Source organism: Ictalurus punctatus, chromosome 21, assembly GCF_001660625.3.
Source record: "Ictalurus punctatus breed USDA103 chromosome 21, Coco_2.0, whole genome shotgun sequence".
In the NCBI taxonomy this organism is placed as follows: Eukaryota; Metazoa; Chordata; class Actinopteri; order Siluriformes; family Ictaluridae; genus Ictalurus; species Ictalurus punctatus.
This window is the reverse complement of record NC_030436.2, coordinates 4,789,594-4,808,554: the sequence shown is the minus strand read 5'-3', so window position 1 is coordinate 4,808,554 and position 18,961 is coordinate 4,789,594. Positions and strand designations below refer to the sequence as shown.

The window sequence follows — 18,961 nt, the reverse complement described above, 5'->3', positions numbered from 1 at the left end:
ATGAATGAGTGCAAAATAGAACTTTTTGGTTTAAATGAGAAGCGTTATGTTTGGAGAAAGGAAAATTGTGGATTCCAGCATAATAACCTTCGTATCCCATCTGTGAAACATGGTGGTGTCATAGTATGATGGTTTGGGCCAGGACGACTTGTCATCATTGATGGAGCAATGAATTCTGAAGTATACCAGCGAATTCTAAAGGAAAATGTCAGGACATCTGTCCATGATCTGAATCTCAAGAATAAGTGGGTCAGGCAGCAGCACAACGACCCTAAGGACACAAATCATTCTACCAAAGAATGGGAAAAGAAGAATAAAGTTCAATAGAAATGTTGTGGAAGGACCTGAAGCAAGCAGTTCATGTGAGGAAACCCACCAACATCCCAGAGTTGAAGCTGTTCTGTACTTAGGAACGGGCTAAAATTCCTCCAAGCCGATATGCAGGACTGATCAACAGTTTCCGGAAATTAGTTGCACTTACTGCTGCACAAGGCGGTCACACCAGATACTGAAAGCAAAGGTTCACATACTTTTCCCACCCACAGATATGTAATATTGGATCATTTTCCTCAATAAATACATGACCGAGTATAATATTTTTGTTTAATTGGGTTCTCTATGTACTTTTAGAAAAATAGAAAAAAAGTGTTTGAGGTCATATTTATGCTGAAATACACAATTCCACAAACTTTCAAGCACCAGCGTAGATATGATGTACTTTTCTGTCCTCCTTTAACCTGTTTGCCCTTCTGCATACCCACTTTGGTCTCAAGGGTGGTATATGATAGTAATGACTGAACAGTAATGGCACTAAACAGCAAAACGGGCATTAAACCCTTAAACAGTGCGACAGAAAAAGATACAGCTTGCATACATATGGCTAGGGACCATGCCTTAAGCCGTAAAATAAAACTGAGACTGTGATAAATACAGTTTTATGAATAATAACAATAAGTTTATGTCCCCTTCCGAACAGGGGTAATGATGCCAGTCAGTGCGCACCTTCACGACGGCAGAAAAGCTTAGGGATGCACTTTAAATAATTTAAAATCAATACAGTGCCAATTATTCTGCTACTTTAGATATCAGCTCCTAGTAATAGCCATCTGCAGGACTCTAGTGTCTTCGGAAATAAGGAATTAGAGACGTATCAGTGGATAAATTGGTCCCTGTGGACTCCATGTCTCAGTTCTTTTTAAGAGGGAACTTTCACATACAGCTCTATTACTTCATTCTTAGTCTTTGTGCTAACTGCATTCATCTGCAGGCGGTGAATCACAGCTCAGTGACCGCAAAGAAGCTTTGTGTTGTGCCATGAGACGTCCACATGAATTGATTAAGACACTATTCTTTCCATCTAATGCTCTAAATCTTACGTACATGTGACCAGAATTATCAATGATGTAATTATCCAGAAATGCGCAACTGCTTTACAGCTCTCCTTTCAGTATAATGGGTATTTATTTTATTATTACAGAAGCTGTATAATCCACATTTAAATGTACTCTTATGTAAGGAATAAAACATGGGGACATGCTGTTTTATAGATAGGAAACCAATCAATGGCAGGGTGGGGTGATATGGCCTGATACAAAGTTGAGTTGATTATTTTACCATAACAGTATGTTCCAAAGCATTGTGTTCCTGTTATACCACAGCAATTTTCCAATGATTCAATTTTTATTTATTTATTAATGAACGACTTTTTTAAAATCTATATATAGTTTGCATTTACAGCATTTGGCAGATGCCCTTATCCAGAGTCATGTACATTTATCTAATTTATACATCTGAGCAGTTGAGGGTTAACAGCCTTGCTCAAGGGCCCAAAAGTGACAGCTTGGTGGTGATGGGGTTTGAACTCATGACCTTCCGATCAGTAGCCCACCGTAAGAAAACTTATTAACGGTTACAAATTGTTGACATTGGAGACTTACAAAATCTTCACCTGGAACTGGCTTTGCAGCAAAACAAAAAAAAAGAAGGGTATATGTCCACCCATCCATCCATCTTGTGTACAGTTTATCCCATACAGGGTCGAAGGGAGTCAGGAGTCTATCCCAGGAGACGGGGGACACCCTGGACTGGGTGGCAGGGTGTACGTACTAAATCTAATGAAGAAGCAACACAGAATAGGTGAACACAGTCAGGTAACAAACCAATGATAGGACAGGGGTGTTATGGAGAAATGGGGAAACCATGAGAGAGGAACAATTCCTGGTGAGGTATGCGCTGTATATTATGTCCCACAAAACCACCATCATCCTGATTATAAAACAATCCCATATTTAGGTTTAATATTCTGTGACCAGAAATTTGACCAGAAGTAAGTTGTAAGTTATTTTGTATTAAAGGTTTTCCCAAATCAATACATGTAATTGAATATAGTTTGGACCAAAAAAAAAAAAATCTTCAAACAACAGGCTAAAATTGTTACAACAGCTGCTTATAACTTTGCGTAGAGTGGTGCTCTAATTTGTGCAGACCTTTTTTTTTCCTGATAGCATCAAGGGAAATGCTGCAAAAGTTAGTAGGGAACATGATGAAAATTGAAATGAATCAAACATGGGGCATGCGCTCCAGTGCAGTAATTATGATGTTTCCTTCAAGCTCAACTGAGCCACAATCCCAGCACCGATCGTGCGATGTGGAGGCAATTTAAATGAGAATCTACGCAAAGGCCCCACAGAGACTCCAGCAATCCACAAGGCAGTTGATCTCGTTTCAACTATGCAAAAGCGCCACACTTTTGAATTATCTCATAATTGAATTATGTAGTATGAAAAATGAGTATTGGGATGCATGTGCATGCGTGTGGGTGCGAGCGGGAGAGAGGTCTGAGGTGGGAAAAACTTTAAAACTATGATTCATACTGAGTGCCAGGATATTTCCGTTAATGGAAATGTAATGAAAATGGCACTGAAGCATTAAAAACCCCAACCAGGGAGGGTAAAAAGTTACAATCTGCAAAGAATTTGCTTTGTATTTTCACTGTTTTTAGTCTGACCGACAAACTTTTTATATCAACATATTACTGGTAGCCAATATTTAGTGACGTACTTAATATGAATATTATCTTTGCTTAAGCATTAACTGTTGACTAAAGTACGCAGTGCGAGCTTTCGATGTCTAATGACCATCTGTTGATTATTTACAACACGACTAAAGTCGAATAATCAAGGTTCTATGGTAGGCTTTACTTTCAAGAGGTTAAATAAAAAATACTTTCCTTTGGGCAGGTGTCAAACATTAGAATGAATCAAGCTTTATCGATCACATATACATTACAGCACAGTGAAATTATTTTCTTCGAATACCCCAGCATGTCAGGATGCATGTCAGGATGCTGGGGTCAGAGTGCAGGGTCAGCCATGATACAGAACCCCTGGGGCAAAGAGGGTTAAGGGCCTTGCTCAAGGGCCCAATAATGGCAGCGCTGGGACTTGAACCCCCGAACTTCCGATCAGTAACCCAGAGCCTTAACCACCAAGCCACCACTGCCCTCCTCTGGAAATTGTTTCATTTCTTTATCATCAGAAATAATACTATTAGAAACCAGTGGGTGGAGGCAACATGCGATGGACATAACATCAGGACCAATAACGTGGGCCGTGACATTCTAAAATGTTTCAGCCAGAGACGTGCCGTCTCTCCACCACAGCTTCCTAGAACGCCCTACTGCGTGGTCTCTCCCAGACCCATGAGCTCTGTCGCATAAGGGCAGTTACTTGAAGCACTATCAGATGAGCAACTGCTCCATTCTGATGTCTTCTGATATTTCATACAATTGCAATTATTTGTGAAATTAAAACGACCGTAAGCTGGCCAACTCCAATGAATTGTCTCAATACTCTCTCCGTTTTAGAGATTTGAGGACACGATTTGGGGCAGTTTCAAGGGCATATTTCTTTTGCGATGCACCAAAACGTATGCGACAATTTGTTTTTTCAAGGAATACATCATCACTCGCACCATTTTATCGGGAAAACGCCAATCGGATGTAAACAGGCGGTAGACAGCAAACTTTCCACTTTGTCGATAACAGAAAAACACAAAGTGGTTGGAAACTTGGCTTGTGTTAACTTTGCTGTCTTCCACTCAACACAGTCACTCATTCATCTCCAGATCCGGATCCAAATCCCATGTAACCTGGGCACGTGCAGACTGCAAGTGAGAATGCATCCGTGTATGACCAAGATGAGCACTTTTGCAGTTATGATATTATAATAAATATTGATTCTGCTCCGACCAACAATTCTAACATTCGTTAACGTCGTTAAACAAGCCTGGATGTTACATTAACAAAATTCCGGTCATGGCAAACGCAAAAGATTTCATCATTAGCTGTATGAAAAGCTTCCGAGTGGGAATTCTGATCTGTGAAATGGAGAGAGAGGCACAGCAAACAGTGCTGTATGAAAAAAAACACCTCATTTTTACCAAGATATACTTTTGTTTATCAAAGAAATAAAGTTACCTCAGGTGTAGCACGCTGCACAGGTCAAAATCTGCCCTTGCATGTGTGCTCCCAAGACCAAATTCGGAAAAAGCACTCATACTGTAGAGCCTTGCTATAATGATCTGAAAAGTGTTTCTGTATTTGTTCCTATAACCATTTAATTTGTACTCTGGCCATCTATATAACACAGATTGATGAACTTGAAAATCATCCAACCTTGTTGGGCAATCTAACAAAGAAAGTGCTGAAGAAACTCCCCCAGTGCTGAAAGAACACTTCACTGTTGAATTAAAGGAACAGTTCATCCAAAAATTCTTCAGTGGTGTTGCACGTTCTTGCTGATGTGGTTTAGGAAACTTACTGCAATCTTTAAAATGATATGTTAAATATGTTAATGTTCTAGGGGGGGGCATGGTGGCTTAGTAGTTCTCATGATTGCCTCGCACCTCCAGATTTGGGAGCTCGATTCACGCCTCCGGCCTGTGTGCACAGAGCTTGACTGATTTGCATCTCTAAACTGTCTGTAGTGTGTGACTGTGTGTGTGCGCCATTGTGCCCTGTGATGGCTTGGCACCTCGTCCAGGGTGTCCCCTGCCTTGTGCCACGAGTCCCCTGGGACAGACTCCAGGCTCCCTTTGACCCTGTGTAGGATAAGCGGAACAGAAAATGGATGCATGGATGGATGTTAATGTTTCCAGAGTAATGACTCATTCACAGTGAATTGATGCTCTAAGTAATCTAAAGGCTAAAATAAACTGAATAAAGTATTGTCATTTAACACACAGCTATAATGTTATTTATAATTAGAGTGCTTAGAGATGCTCGTCGTGAGGCACATCAAGACCCTGCTGCCCCCATCACTGGATGACGACGGATGATGCCATCACCACCACCCTACATCTGGCCCTCTCTCACCTCGACAAAAAGGACACCTACATCCGAATGCTCGGATAGACTTCAGTTCAGCATTCAACACAATCATTCCTCCGCACCTGATTGGAAAGCTGAACCTACTGGGCCTGAGCACCTCTACCTGCAACTGGATCCTGGACTTCCTGACTGGGAGACCTCAGCCAGTCCGGATCGGCAACAGCATCTCCAGCGCCACCACACTGAACACAGGGGTCCCTCAGGGCTGTGTGCTCAGTCCACTACTGTTCACTCATGACTGCTGACTCACGACTGTGCAGCAACTCACAGCTCAAATCACATCGTCACGTTTGCCCATGACACGACTGTGGTGAGTCTCATCAGCAAGAATGACGAGTCAGCATACAGAGAGGAGGTGCAGCGGCTAACAGACTGGTGCAGAGCCAACGACCTGACTCGGAATGTGGACAAAAAACGTTGCTGACTTCAGGAGAGCACGGAGTGACCAATCTCCGTTGCCAGCTCCTCTGTAGAGATCATCAAAAGCACCAAATTCGTTGGCGTTCACCTGACGGAGAACCTCACCTGGTCCCTCAACACCAGCTCCATAGCCAAGAAAGCCCAGCAGCATCTCGGATTTCTGCGAAGGCTGACGAAAGCCCATCTCCCACCCCTCATCCTCACCACATTCTACAGAGGAACTATTCAGAGCATCCTGAGCAGCTGCATCACCGCCTGGTTCGAAAATTGCACCTTATCAGATCGCAAGACCTTGCAGCGGATAGCGAGGACAGCTGAGAAGATCACTGGGGTCTAGACATTTACACCGCATACTGCCTCCACAAAGTCACCAGCATTATGGACGACCCCACACACACGCTTCACCCTTCTTCCGTCTGGACAAAGTTACCAAAGCATTCGTGCCCTCACGGCCAGCCTGTGTAACAGCTACTTCGCCCAAGCCATCAGACTCCTCAATACTCAGAGACTGGACTAATACACACACACTCTGAATTGAACACCAACCCACTCCCATTGCAATATTTCCACATCCCTGCATTGACTCTATTGCATTTTTGCTGCGACTGCACTATCGTATTTAATTTCTTGTCACAATTATACACTTTACCTCGCTGCTACTGCAATAACTGCTATGTCCATATTTGGCATAAGCTAATCCGTTGAACATTAAGTCATAGCATGCTATGTTGACATTTATACCATTTTTAAATGACTTTGTTACTCTTTGGCACCTATCTAATACACTACCTTTATATCAGACACTTCCACACTAGATCTGTGTACTGTTCGGTGCTACACTGTCACTTACTGTGCCTATTGTCCTGTTTTAGTAGTACTGTACTGTCCTGTGTTGTTCGCACACGTTTGCACGTGCACTTTAAGTAAAAACGTGTAGATCTTATTTAGTTCTGTGTCGTCTCATGTGGTTAGTGTGTTGTTTTATGTAGCACCGTGGTCCTGGAGGAACGTTGTTTTGTGTCACCGTGTACTGTACCAGCTGTACATAGCTGAAATGATAAAGCCACTTGAACTATTTAAGAAAAAGAGAAAAAAATACTGACTTCTGCGCCAAGACGTGTTGTGTGACATTACAACGCCAACGCCTTCTGAGTCACGTGCGGCCGTGCAAAACAATTTCATGCAATTTTGCCAATTTATGTAGTTTTCTTAAAAAAAAAAACAAAAAAAAAAGGCAGAAAAAACAAACAAACAAACAAACAAACAAAACAAAAAAAAACACTGCAAGTTGCATCGCAAATTTTTGAAAAAAGACGCCGCAAAATCAAGCATTCTGGCTACAACAATCACAAACAAACTGCAAAATCCTGTACGGTTTCAGTAGCAAATCGCTGTGGTATAAGAGGATAAAACACTTCAGTATGTGCTGTTGTGTTTCATTCCTTACATGAACAATGTTCAGTGAACAGCTGAACAATGTGATGTTATGAAAGCAAACATCTTGGACATCTGGAATCCCTTTTTTCCTCTGTGTGAGTATAATTCCACCCTCTGGTTCAAGCATCCAAAATTTGAAGGATGTAATTGTATGGGGAAATTTACTTATGTGAATAATAATAATAATACACTTTGAATTCAAATTTCGAAATATAGTCTGTCCCTGCTATTGCACAAAATCCACGTTAACATTTTGACTTTGTAACTAGCAAGTGTTTGAATTTATGAATTTTTATGAAAAAGATTCTCGGTCAGAACTTCCATTACTACTTGGATAGAATACAAAACTAAAGAGGAAGAGGCGTGTCCATTTGGGGTATGGAGGAAATTTGGAGGCATTGTCACACCATTTATTTCATTTTATACTTCTGAACTAATCCTTATGCTCTCTTACCTTTTCTTGCTACTGGGGTATTACCCTCGAGCATACACCTTTCGCAGCTGTAGTGTGTATCGTTTCCCTAGAACTGTGCATATAATCTACCTTTAAAGCTTTACTCTAAAGGGTAACTACAGCCCAATTATCTACCTTAAATCTTTTTTTTTTTATAAATTGAACACTACATCCACATTTCCATGAGGAAGATACGAGGTACAGAACATAAGGGTACTACACCCCAGGAACAAGGATGTATAATTCCACCCTCTGTTTAAAGCACCCAAAAGTTGAATTCTAAGTACGAGGTGAATCAGGAGGATGACAATAAAAGTCCATGTTGAATGTAAACGTGTAAATATGGTCTGTCCCCGCTGTTTTAGAAAATAATGTAATTTTAAAAAAAAATAAAAAATCTCTAAACATTCATGAAAGATCGAACAAGTATTTATGGAAAATATTTTAAGCGAAATAGAGTTTCAATACTACTTGAATACAGTACGATATATATGGGCGGGCGGGCGGGCGGGGGGTGGGTTGGCAAGGTGGCTTAGTGGTTAGCCGATTTGCCACCCGCCTCTGCCCTGCATGCTTCTGGGGTTTCCCCTGGGTACTCCGGCTTCCTCACCCAGTCCAAAAACAAGCACTGTAGGCTGACTGGCATTTCCAAATTGTCCGTAGTGTGTGCGAATGGTGTGTGCGCGTGTGATTGTAATCTACGATGGGTTGACACCCTGTCCAGGGTGTCACCCGCCTTGTGCCCAGAGTTCCCTGGGAAAGGCTCCGGGCTCCCCTATAACCCCGTGTATCATCAGTGGGACGGAAAGTGGATGGATGGACAATTTCTGTTGATTATACTGAAAGAACACATGTGCTACAGTCTTGAATGAAACCCTGAGGGATTTTGTTGTATATCTGGCAAAAAACCAAAACAAAAAAAACTGTTGCAGATAATGCGCGCGGCTCGGGCAAAGGCGCAAACAACAAAACAAGATTCGTGAAGCTGCGCGCGCGCGCACACACACACTTACGGTGCTGAAGTTACGCGGGCCGCATCTCTCGCCCTGAAAGCGGCAGTACAGCAGCATTTCCTCGAGCTGATGCCCGAGTCGGTCCAGCAGTTGCCTCATGGAGGGCTGCGCCTCACGCGGCGGAGGGAGAAAGCGACTGAAATCCAGCGCCCAGAACGGAGTAGACGAATCCCCTCGCGCGCCCAGCGCCTCCGCTGCGCTCGCGGACACTTGCCGGTTTTTCCCCAGTAACCCGAGCCAGCGTCCCGCGCTAAAGATATCCGGTTTGCTCATGCGCCGCGGCAGCAGCAGGTTCCGGTTGCAGATGGTCACCGCGGGGAAGACCAGGCGCGTGGCGTACACCACGTGCGCCTTCGTGTGCACGGGCGACGACAGCAAGTAGCGCACCCGGTTAGAGGACCACGCGACCAAGAGCGCGAGCGAGGCGATGAATGCGATGAGCCAAGCCGCGCGGCGCGGATACGAGCCTCCGAGGAAGACGTGCCTGAGCCCGTGAAAGGTCGTGTGCTTCAGGAAGAGCTCGCTGGCCTCGCGCACGGAGCTGCGCTCGCGCTTTTCCCTCGGCGCCGATTCACTCAGGCACATTTTGAAGGGAAAAATATCAGAGACGCGGAGTGAGCGCGCGGCTCAGGTACCCCGGAAAAACAAACCCAAAAAAAAAAAAAAAATAGTCTGAGTCACTTATCCGGAGCGCGGCGAAGGCGCATGGCCGCGCGGTGCCCGTTAAAGCGCGCGCGCCCTGTTACTCCGTCTCTTTTGCCGTTACGTTTCCGCTCTGCGCGGGGCATGAAGAACCTCCTGCGCTCCACCGCACCGTCAGCGCTCTACTGACTGAGAGGAGTGTCCGACTGCGTTAAACCGTCAATCATCAAAGACTCTCTCTACACTAAGATCACCATTCTTTTGGGTGAATTTCAGTTTGGCATCAGAAATGCTTCAGTCCTGCTCGAGGTGCTGAAAGTGGAATATGAACAGACAGAAGATATGATGAAGGACAAAACAGTGTTTCCGACTCTTTTCAGGGAAAAGTAGCCAGTGCATGCTCAAAAAGTCGGTACAATTCACTGGATGACGCCACAGACTAATTAGCATATTTATAAAAACTTGTTATATGAAGAAGGGTGATTTCCTGTCCTGCTGGGGAAAAAAAACAAAGAATTTCTAATGGTTTCCACTACAAATACCATTACAAACCATTAACTAACCATTAAAACCAGTCCTTAAATGGTATCCACTAGACATAACATGCCACCAACAGAAGGTAATAAATTACCAGTAGAGACCTACAGGGACCATTACAGGTTCCATTCAAACCAATACACTTCCCATTATAACCATTACAGGGTGAAGACACATACAATAGAATAGAAATAATAGAATAGAAATAACAGATTATTACGTAAGGAATAAAACACGACCGCCATGTGGTTATATGAAAATAATCCACTTTGGTGTGCATTATTTTCGTATAACAGCACATACTGGAGTGTGTTATTCCGCTTAGATCACAGCAAATTTGCCAAAAATGTTTCATTTATGAATGAATGAATGACACGTAGCACATTTTAACGGGTTGTAGTTAGATATAATGTTGGGGAAAGTCCGAGATTCAAGTGAATTCCTGTCATCACTTATGTTATAAACAGTCATTCCCTCATCCGCATATTTCTCTCTCTCTCTCTCTCTCTCTCTCCCCACTCTCCTTAACAACGCAGCTTGTCATTTTACCGAGAAACTGGAAAGTACAAACTCCTCTGTCCTGAAGACTTTTCCATGCTAGGGAAACTTTACAAAGTACCATGACCGTTGTAAAAATGCTTACATCTTAGACTCCTTCCATAAATGTAACATAAATCTCTCCTAACAAAAACATCGCTGCATCAGTGATTATTAAACATGTTTCTGTACCGTAGTAGAATGAGCACACTGATATAAACCCGTCATTCACGTTACAGCTCACTGTCCAAGCCAAGGGCTGTTGTGCAAAAATAATGCACTCCTTCTGACCAGTCAAATTCAATAATTCAACCATGCTGTGGCATAAATACAAATAGAACTTATTTCTTATAGAAGCAGTAGTAATAATTAGTTGAGAAATAGGCATGAAGGAATTGTGAATAATGGTGATCACTGATTGGTCGTTGGGAACAATGGTGATTAATGATTTGTTGCAGGGAAACAATGGTTGGTCACTGAGAATAATGGTAATCGGTGATTGGTCATTGGGAACAATGGTGATCAGTGATTGGTTTTAAGGAAACAAGTTGCAATCAGTGGTTGGTCTTTGAGAATAATAGTGATCACTGATTGGTCAAAGGGAAACACTGGTTTGCACAAGTGAAATTTGGGCTTTACACACTGGGGATGAGTGGACTGAACCTGCTCTCTCAACTCTTACAACCAGCAGTTGTGATGTGACCTGGACAGCTGTATCAAGTGCAGGATAGTTTCTAATATCTGCTGAAAAAGCCACTAGGTTTGTCCATCGGCTCTTTTTAAAAATAAAGTCATTAATGGGGTCTAAAAAGTTGCCATAAATATAGTGAGAAGCAGGAAACATGTAGCATATTACGTGCTGTAGTCTTGTGTCTCCCTCTGTGTTAAACTAGCTAAGCACCACTGTTTACATTCTCATACAGTATGTTAACAGAGCCACTGAACAATAACAGCTTTAATACACAAGCATTTACACAGACTGATGTTTCACAGTCTTATTTAACCCAAACCTGTCACCACACCATTACTCATACTGTGCTTCTCTTCATACAGCATTTCACTGAGTTGGATATAATGTGATATAAGAGATGGTGTAAAAGTAAAGTTAGATGTTGCCTGTTATTGCTCATGTACCCTTCTCAACTTATGTACTTAATGGCAGAATATATTAAATGTTTAAGAACCCATGTCACACCCCACTTCATCTCCCTCCACTGGCTTCCTGTAGCCACCCGGATCAAATTCAAGGCCTTGATGCTCACGTACAAGACCTCGTCTGGAACAGCACCGCCCTACCTCAACTCTCTCCTGAAGGCCTACGTTCCCTCACGCAATCTGCGATCGATCAACGACCGACGCTTTAGTAATTCCTACTCAGCGTGGCTCAAGACCCCTTTCCAGAACCTTCACACTAACTCTCCCTCAGTGGTGGAATGAACTTCCAACCTCAATACGGACCACAGAATCCCTCACCACCTTCACAAAACAGCTAAAACACCCACCTCTTCCGTGAACACCTAACTAACCCCTAAAATGCCAACCCCCACATTGTTAAAAACAACCTTACTCTGGCACTTTGCTTATCTAGAACTAAATTAAAAGATCTTGTATGGTAGCACTACTCGTATTGTTCTCCGCTTAGATATATCGCTTTGCTCGTATTTTCTTTGGATAAAAAGCGTCTGCTAAATGAATAAATGCGAATGTTTAAAACTGGATAATATCAAATATTCACACTGTTCATCAGTTCTACCCAATACTAACTTACTCTGTTCCTGTAGGCATAACTTTGTTTTCAAAAGGTCTGACTTGCTTGTGTGTGACTAACCTATTTTTTTTTTTTTTTTTTTACTTAAAACTGTTTCTTGCTGCAGTCTGCACTTCTCTGATGTAGATGTTCCCTAAAGAATAGATACATAGAGATATATAGAGATGTAGATGTGAATAGAGGCGTAGTGTACTGTTATACACAGTTACAGCCTAGGCCTATGTTTTATCAAACAACAACAATAATACTAATAACAACAATATTATTATTATAAAATAATATATATCACCAAAATAATATACATCACCCTGAGACTATGTTTAGCTTTCTGGTTTTTGGGTTCTTTTGTAGCCATTTTCGTCTTCCTACCGGAAGTTTCTGAAAATAAACATGTGCGCTCCCTCACCAGATGAAAATCTGCTGTCTAGAGATCGGTGTCAGTTTATTCCACAGTGGAGTTTTTCGGTTACAGAATCTGGAATAAACCATACATTTTCTGATTGTTCTATTGAAATGAATTTTTTTTGTTGTTGCAATAAACCTTCCCTTATTACATCAACCGGCTCAGTAACAATCCATCAAAAGCACTGCAAGTGGGTTGAAGAGAGTCCAATCTGGCATCTTTTAAGTGCTTAATTATGACATGACATCAAGTCTTGCTTATGACCTGCTCTGTCAATTAATTAGAAAGAAGTACATGTTTTTGGAGTCAGGTTTCTGGCCATCAATCCGTTCTTACGCAGCTGTGATTCATCTGACTCGAATGCCCTGTTCACTGTGCTTATATTTGATGTTTTGTGAAGACAATAAGAATCTGTATGCTGAATCAAATTTCAGGAACCCAATGTGTTCAGTGGAGCGATGATCAGGGAGTACGAGGTCCACCGCAAGGCTCCAAGTGATCATCCATTAAATATCAAAAACACCCACATGCACACCCTCAGCTCTATATCAAACACCGTAATGTCACAGACCTACATTTCCCCCGTCCCATTTAAACAAACTTGGTGACTATGCAAATTACCAACAACCTCCACACCTAACTCTTTATTCTGATAAACCAGTGTTGCCTAGTCTGGATTTGCATGCTAGAACATGACTGGGTTTTGTATTTTATGATGCAGTAACACTTGCATGTCACATTTTCAATACTAACTGTGTACTAATCTGCAGATTTCAGGTAGTGATGCCGCCTTACAGCTCCCGGGTTCAATCCTCTGCATGGTTTTTGCATGTTCTCCAGCACGTTTATTGTGGGTCTCCTGTGGGTTCTTGGTTTTCCTCCCACCTCCCAAAAACATGCTAATTGGTACAATGACTCCCAAGTGTGAATGAGCAATGGACTAATATCAGATCTAGGGTATATTTCTGCCTTGTGCCCTGGGATAGCATCTGGATCCATCACAACCTTGATCAAGGATCATGACCAGGATCAAGCACTTATTGGAGAAGAATGCATGAATAAATGTTATTTCTCACTGTTCTGGATATTCCACCCAAACTGCTTAACTGTGCATTTCTAGTTCATCTTGCCTTCATTTTTATTGGAGTCCCTACTGTACAAAGTGCTAACTTTAGTGGGGGTTTTTTATATATGAAAAACCATGAAAATCAACAGGCCTGGATGAACACAGCGTGGTGCCCTATAGGGTGACCACACTTAAAGTTATCATTCATTTGCTGCCCCCCATTGGCTGGTGCCCCAGGGCACTCGCCCAATCACAGAACGCATCGTTCCCAAACGGCTTGAATATGCGCATATTATATATATATATATATATAAACCATATATAGAAGCCATTTCTTCATTTCAGATGTGGTGCACCTTCATTATAATGTGTGGGAAGCCATTTTACATTCAGCCACTGGACAAATTCAGATGAACATATCAATTCCTTTTAGTGGAGTCCTGAGCCGCCTGTTGAGCACTGAGAGGAAATGATTACTCTGCTTCTTCCTATCCCTGACTGAAAGACGTGCGACACTTCTCAGTTAGAAGCCAGAGATCACTTAAAGGTTGCCATATTTTTAGTTATAAACCTACCATTACCATCCTCAGTGTTCTTTCATCCTCTCTTAAAACCAATTACTTTCCTTCTTCCAGGTTAGTTGCCAATTCCTACCCAGTAGCTTGTTACCCCCATTGCACAACAGCTACAATCTCATACGGGGGGCTCAAGTAAACTAGGGTTCATTTGGTTCCTTCTCATAACAGTTTCTTATTTTATTACTTTTTTCACCCCCCCATCACCACCAACGTAAAACATCAATAGTCCAACACTTTGAAAAATTAAAGTAAAATTCTGGAGTTGTTTTGATTCAGTTCTTTTTTAATTCTACCATATTTTTTATTGGTTTGATGACTGATCATTTTCCACTTGGAGTCTTTATTACATTGTAATTTATTATACTGTTTATTCCTTAGTAAATAGAATACTTTGTTTTACACTTGCCATTCAACAAATGGGGGAAAGGTGCTATGGTTCAGAGGGAAATTTGTAATACCAGATGGTACCAGAATTTTGCTTTGTTTGAATGCTTGGCAGTAGATAAGCTGACCAAATGGGGGGAAAAAAAAGTCTGTAGGACAAATCAGCCTGTTTTTTCATTGGCATATTTGCTGACAAATCCGATATGGTTAGTATTAACCCTCGCTTCTCCTGAGACATAAATCCACTAACTAAAAGACTGCTATAATCATTACCTACAGTATATAGGTATAGCACAATGTTCATGATAAGAATTTCTCATCATATGCAGTTATTTCCGATCTTCCTGGAATACACTCCTCCTCCTTCTACTCTGATTTATCTTTTTCATCTGATTAAGATATAGATTTTACTGTCCATAAGACTTCACAGGAAGCAGTCAGAGTACAGACACAATCAGTTTTGATCTGCCATGACTCTGACAAGGATTTAATGGCTGTTGCAGACTGTACTGTTATATGGCATGGCATTTACCACGCAACGAGTGGGTCTCGGTTTGTCTTTTGGCGGGGTTTTTTTTAGCTTCGAGTACACTCATGCACCCTTCAATCAGTGGCGCACAGTACACTCAGGGTACGCAAGTAATCTCTCTTTAGTGAGCGAACTGTTAGTGAATTGTTCTGTGAGGATCACAGTGAATTGCCAGTGAATCCATATATACTGTAGGTATTCCATATCTTCTCAAAATCATAATATACACTAGACACTGACAATCAAGGGTCTTAAAATAAACGGGAAGCTTAAATATATTTGGGAAATTGACACATTTTTCTTACAACATCTAAGCCTCAAAGTGGCAACCCACTTTCTCGTGAAATACCATACTGTTATCAATTGTCAGAGAACATAACAGTTTCCATTCACAATATGAAAAGGCTAGTTTCATGACATGCCCAAGAAGCTTTTAGAAGCAAAAACAGCAGACTAACCTTGAGCACTGCTCAAGTTTCTATACTATTATCTTGAATTACTGCCAGTTTCCATGGTTTCCCTTGAGGCTTGAAATATATGGTTGCACAAACTTCATAAATATCTACAAAACACATACAAAACCACCATCTGACAATAAATCAGATGTCTTACCACTAAGCAGAGGTGCCAACATGTACAGCTTAGCTGTAGCATTTTTAACGTTTCGACTCCTTGCCGTGGTAATACTGGAGACACCTGACAACTTTTCTGTTAACTCAGCTAAAGCAGTGGTTAGACCAAATGAGAATGAAATTTGTCTGGAGGAAAAGCCAACTCACTGAAAGGGAAAGAATATGAGATGTGAAAGATGCAAGTGTGCATTTGGAAGTCCCCCCCCTGCCCTTTGCGCCAACTGAAGACAAGGAGCCAGGACTGTATTCTCTGTGGCAAAGACATGCCAAAAAGAAAAAATATCATGCTGCACGGTGCTTCTTTAAGGGTTAAAAGACAAAATTATGTATTTTTTTTTGTATAATTATTATGATAATATTGCTACTGAAAAAAAAACACTTAAAAGTAAAAATACTTCTGAAATGTATTATGAAAATAAACAATATTGACTGTACCATGAAAATGTACTGTACGTTTTTAAAATGAAAAGTATATAAAGATAAACGTATATTAACTATTAATAAATAGAGTAAATATATACACATCCAAACGGAAGCAAAAATAAAATGAGACATCCAAAAGGAAGCAAAAGCACTGCAAATAAAACAACAAAATGTCAGTGATAGTTTTTAGTTTGCCTCTAGAGGCCACTCTCGTACTGTATAATGACGGCGCACCCTTCTCAGCCGCTCCCAACGGACGCAACCGGGAAAAGCTATCGGTGTGGATCGATATTTCCATCAATCGGTTATCAGTGCCGACCTCTAGTGGCATCCACATTAGATTATTCGCAGTGAACAAATGTCTTAAAGTGGATTCTTTTGGAATTTTTTTTGAGAACCAACCATAACAGCACCACCAGTGGTCATAAAATTAATACATAATTGTATGAATAAGTGAGGTTGAGGCTAATTTCTTTCTAGCCCATACTGTAGGTCCACACAGCCTACCAGTGACACTCAAGTCAGGTGATTACATTTAATTAATCTAGCAATCCCTAGACTTTGTGTGCATAGGGGATAATATTTACGATTTTTCAGCCCATATCACTAACCTGTAACATGTCACCAACAGCTCATCGCAGGTGTAATGAAAAAGAATGAGGTGGATTATTTACACGTATCGTTCTTTCCTCCCCCCAAAAAAAATGTCTTTGGATGGGAAAATACATGTAGACCAATCATACATTGTCCAATCAAATTACAAATCACATAAAAGGACATATGACAGAATTGCAAGTTTTTTTTTCTCCAGCTTTTCTGTTTAGCATTCAGAGGAAACACAGCCTTGAAATACATTAATTGGAAATTATAAATGGGCCTGCCTCTGTGCCTGTGCGTGTAATAGTTTTTCAGATATCATTCTTATTATACCATTGACGAGACCTTAATAGTTTCAATTACAACCCATAATAGTTTCATTGTGAAGCTCCCATCTAATATCACAGCCAGCCATCGCTGCTCACAATCGTCCAATATAAAGACAATAGAGAAGATTCTCCATGTTGTGTAGATCAGACCTGGGATGTATGATAACACAATCTAATTCAATGTCAAATTTGAAGTGCACTTACACCCCAAACAATTCTAAAAGCTATTTCAGTTAAAAGAGATGTTCTGAATGTTTTGACCATTTCTTTCCTTTGAAAATCAAGCCGACATCAGTTTTTATAGTTTGATCTTAAGAAAAACAAAATGCTTTTACAATGCTTAGAATTCACTGCACGTCCCTAAGATAGGGACACCTCTTTCCCTCTCTCTTCCTCATCTGTCTCTTTCATGGTCAGTTGACTTCATTGTAGGGCTCTGATCTGAAACCTGTGATGTGTGGATGTGGGAAGGAATTGGCTTTGTGCCCTCAGGTCACATCCCACTGCTACTCGCACCTGTTTTCTGAATCATTAAGATTCACTCTTATTCCTAAAATGTGGCTGAGTCAGAGCTGCTTCAAAGAGAGAGCCTCCAAAAAAAGTCTGAGTGGATTAACTACTAGTATTCTGTAACTGGCACAGTGCCCTCTCTGCTCAAGCAAATAGAATACCCCTTCCTTTTGTTTGAAGGTCAGGAATGGCTAGCTAGAGACAGAAGGAGGAGACATCGTGTTGGAGAGTTTTCATTCCAACAAATATGTACAGTATGTAGTGTTGGTGATACTGGGTCATAATTTGCTCTCTACCAGAAAATCCTAAAGGAGAATGTTTGACCTTCAGTGTGTACGTTGAAACTCAAGTGTAACTGGATTATTCAGCAAGACAATGATCCAAAGCATAGGAGTAAATCCTAGTCCTAGGAGTTAATGAAAGACTGATCTCCAGTTATCGGAAGCGTCTGGTTGCAGTTATTGCTGCTAAAGGTGCCACAACCAGATTTTACGTTTGAGTGGGAAATTGGTTTTTCACATTGGTGATAGGTGTTGGATAAGTTTTTTTTGTTTTTTTTTGCTTCACTAAAAACAATTATATATAAAAACTGTATTGTGTGTTTACTCAGGATGTTTTATTTGAAGATTTGAAGATCTAAAACTATTTAGTATGGGATATACACAAAAAGAAGAAATCAGGATGGGGCAAATTTTTTACACAGCATTGTACAGTACTTTTCCCCTCAACAACATCCTGTTTCAGTCATCAGTTCAATAGACATTCGAGAAAACAGCCAACTATGAAATGAATCATATCGCTTTAATGGGGGGAAAAAATGGCATAAGACTGCACTTAATGTGTTATATAGGGAAATAAACTTAAAATGACCTTTTTAGTGAGATCAGGCACTGACGTTGGGTGAGGAGGCCTGGGGTGCAGTCAGTGTTCCAGTTAATCTCAAAGGCTGAGGTCAGGGCTCTGTGCAGATCACTCAAGATCTTCCACCTCAACCTTGGCAAACCATGTCTTCATGGATCTCGCATTATGCACAGCGGAACTGTTATGCTGGACCAGGTTTGGGCCTCTTAGCTCCAGTGAGTGGCAATTGTAATGCTACAGCATACGTCAAGACAATTCTGTGCTTCCAAATTTATGTCAACTGTTTGGGGAAGACCCACACATGGGTGTGATGGTCAGGTGTCCAAATACTTTTGGCCTTAGTGTATTTCAAGAACTAAGTTTGGTTAAAAAAAAAGTGGGGGGTGGGGGGGGTGTCAGCATTTATGGGTCTCACTTAAGAACTGTGACCTGTAAACTTTACACTAATAAAT

At 41.2% G+C, this 18,961-nt stretch overlaps 1 protein-coding gene across 5 annotated transcripts in view; it reads right to left on the bottom strand.

The window, feature by feature from the left end:
• The window catches only part of asic1b (acid-sensing (proton-gated) ion channel 1b), a 349,820-nt gene that overhangs the window by 70,147 nt on the left and 260,712 nt on the right, over positions 1–18,961 (bottom strand). Inside the window, exon 1 of one of the 5 annotated variants that reach the window (XM_017451113.3) lies at positions 8,714–9,567. The exons of the other annotated variants lie outside the window; for them this stretch is intronic. Within the exon in view, the coding sequence (XP_017306602.1) occupies positions 8,714–9,298 (585 nt within the window). The 5' untranslated portion in view covers positions 9,299–9,567. Of the gene's footprint in view, positions 1–8,713; positions 9,568–18,961 lie in introns of those variants that run through there. 5 annotated transcript variants of the gene reach the window in all.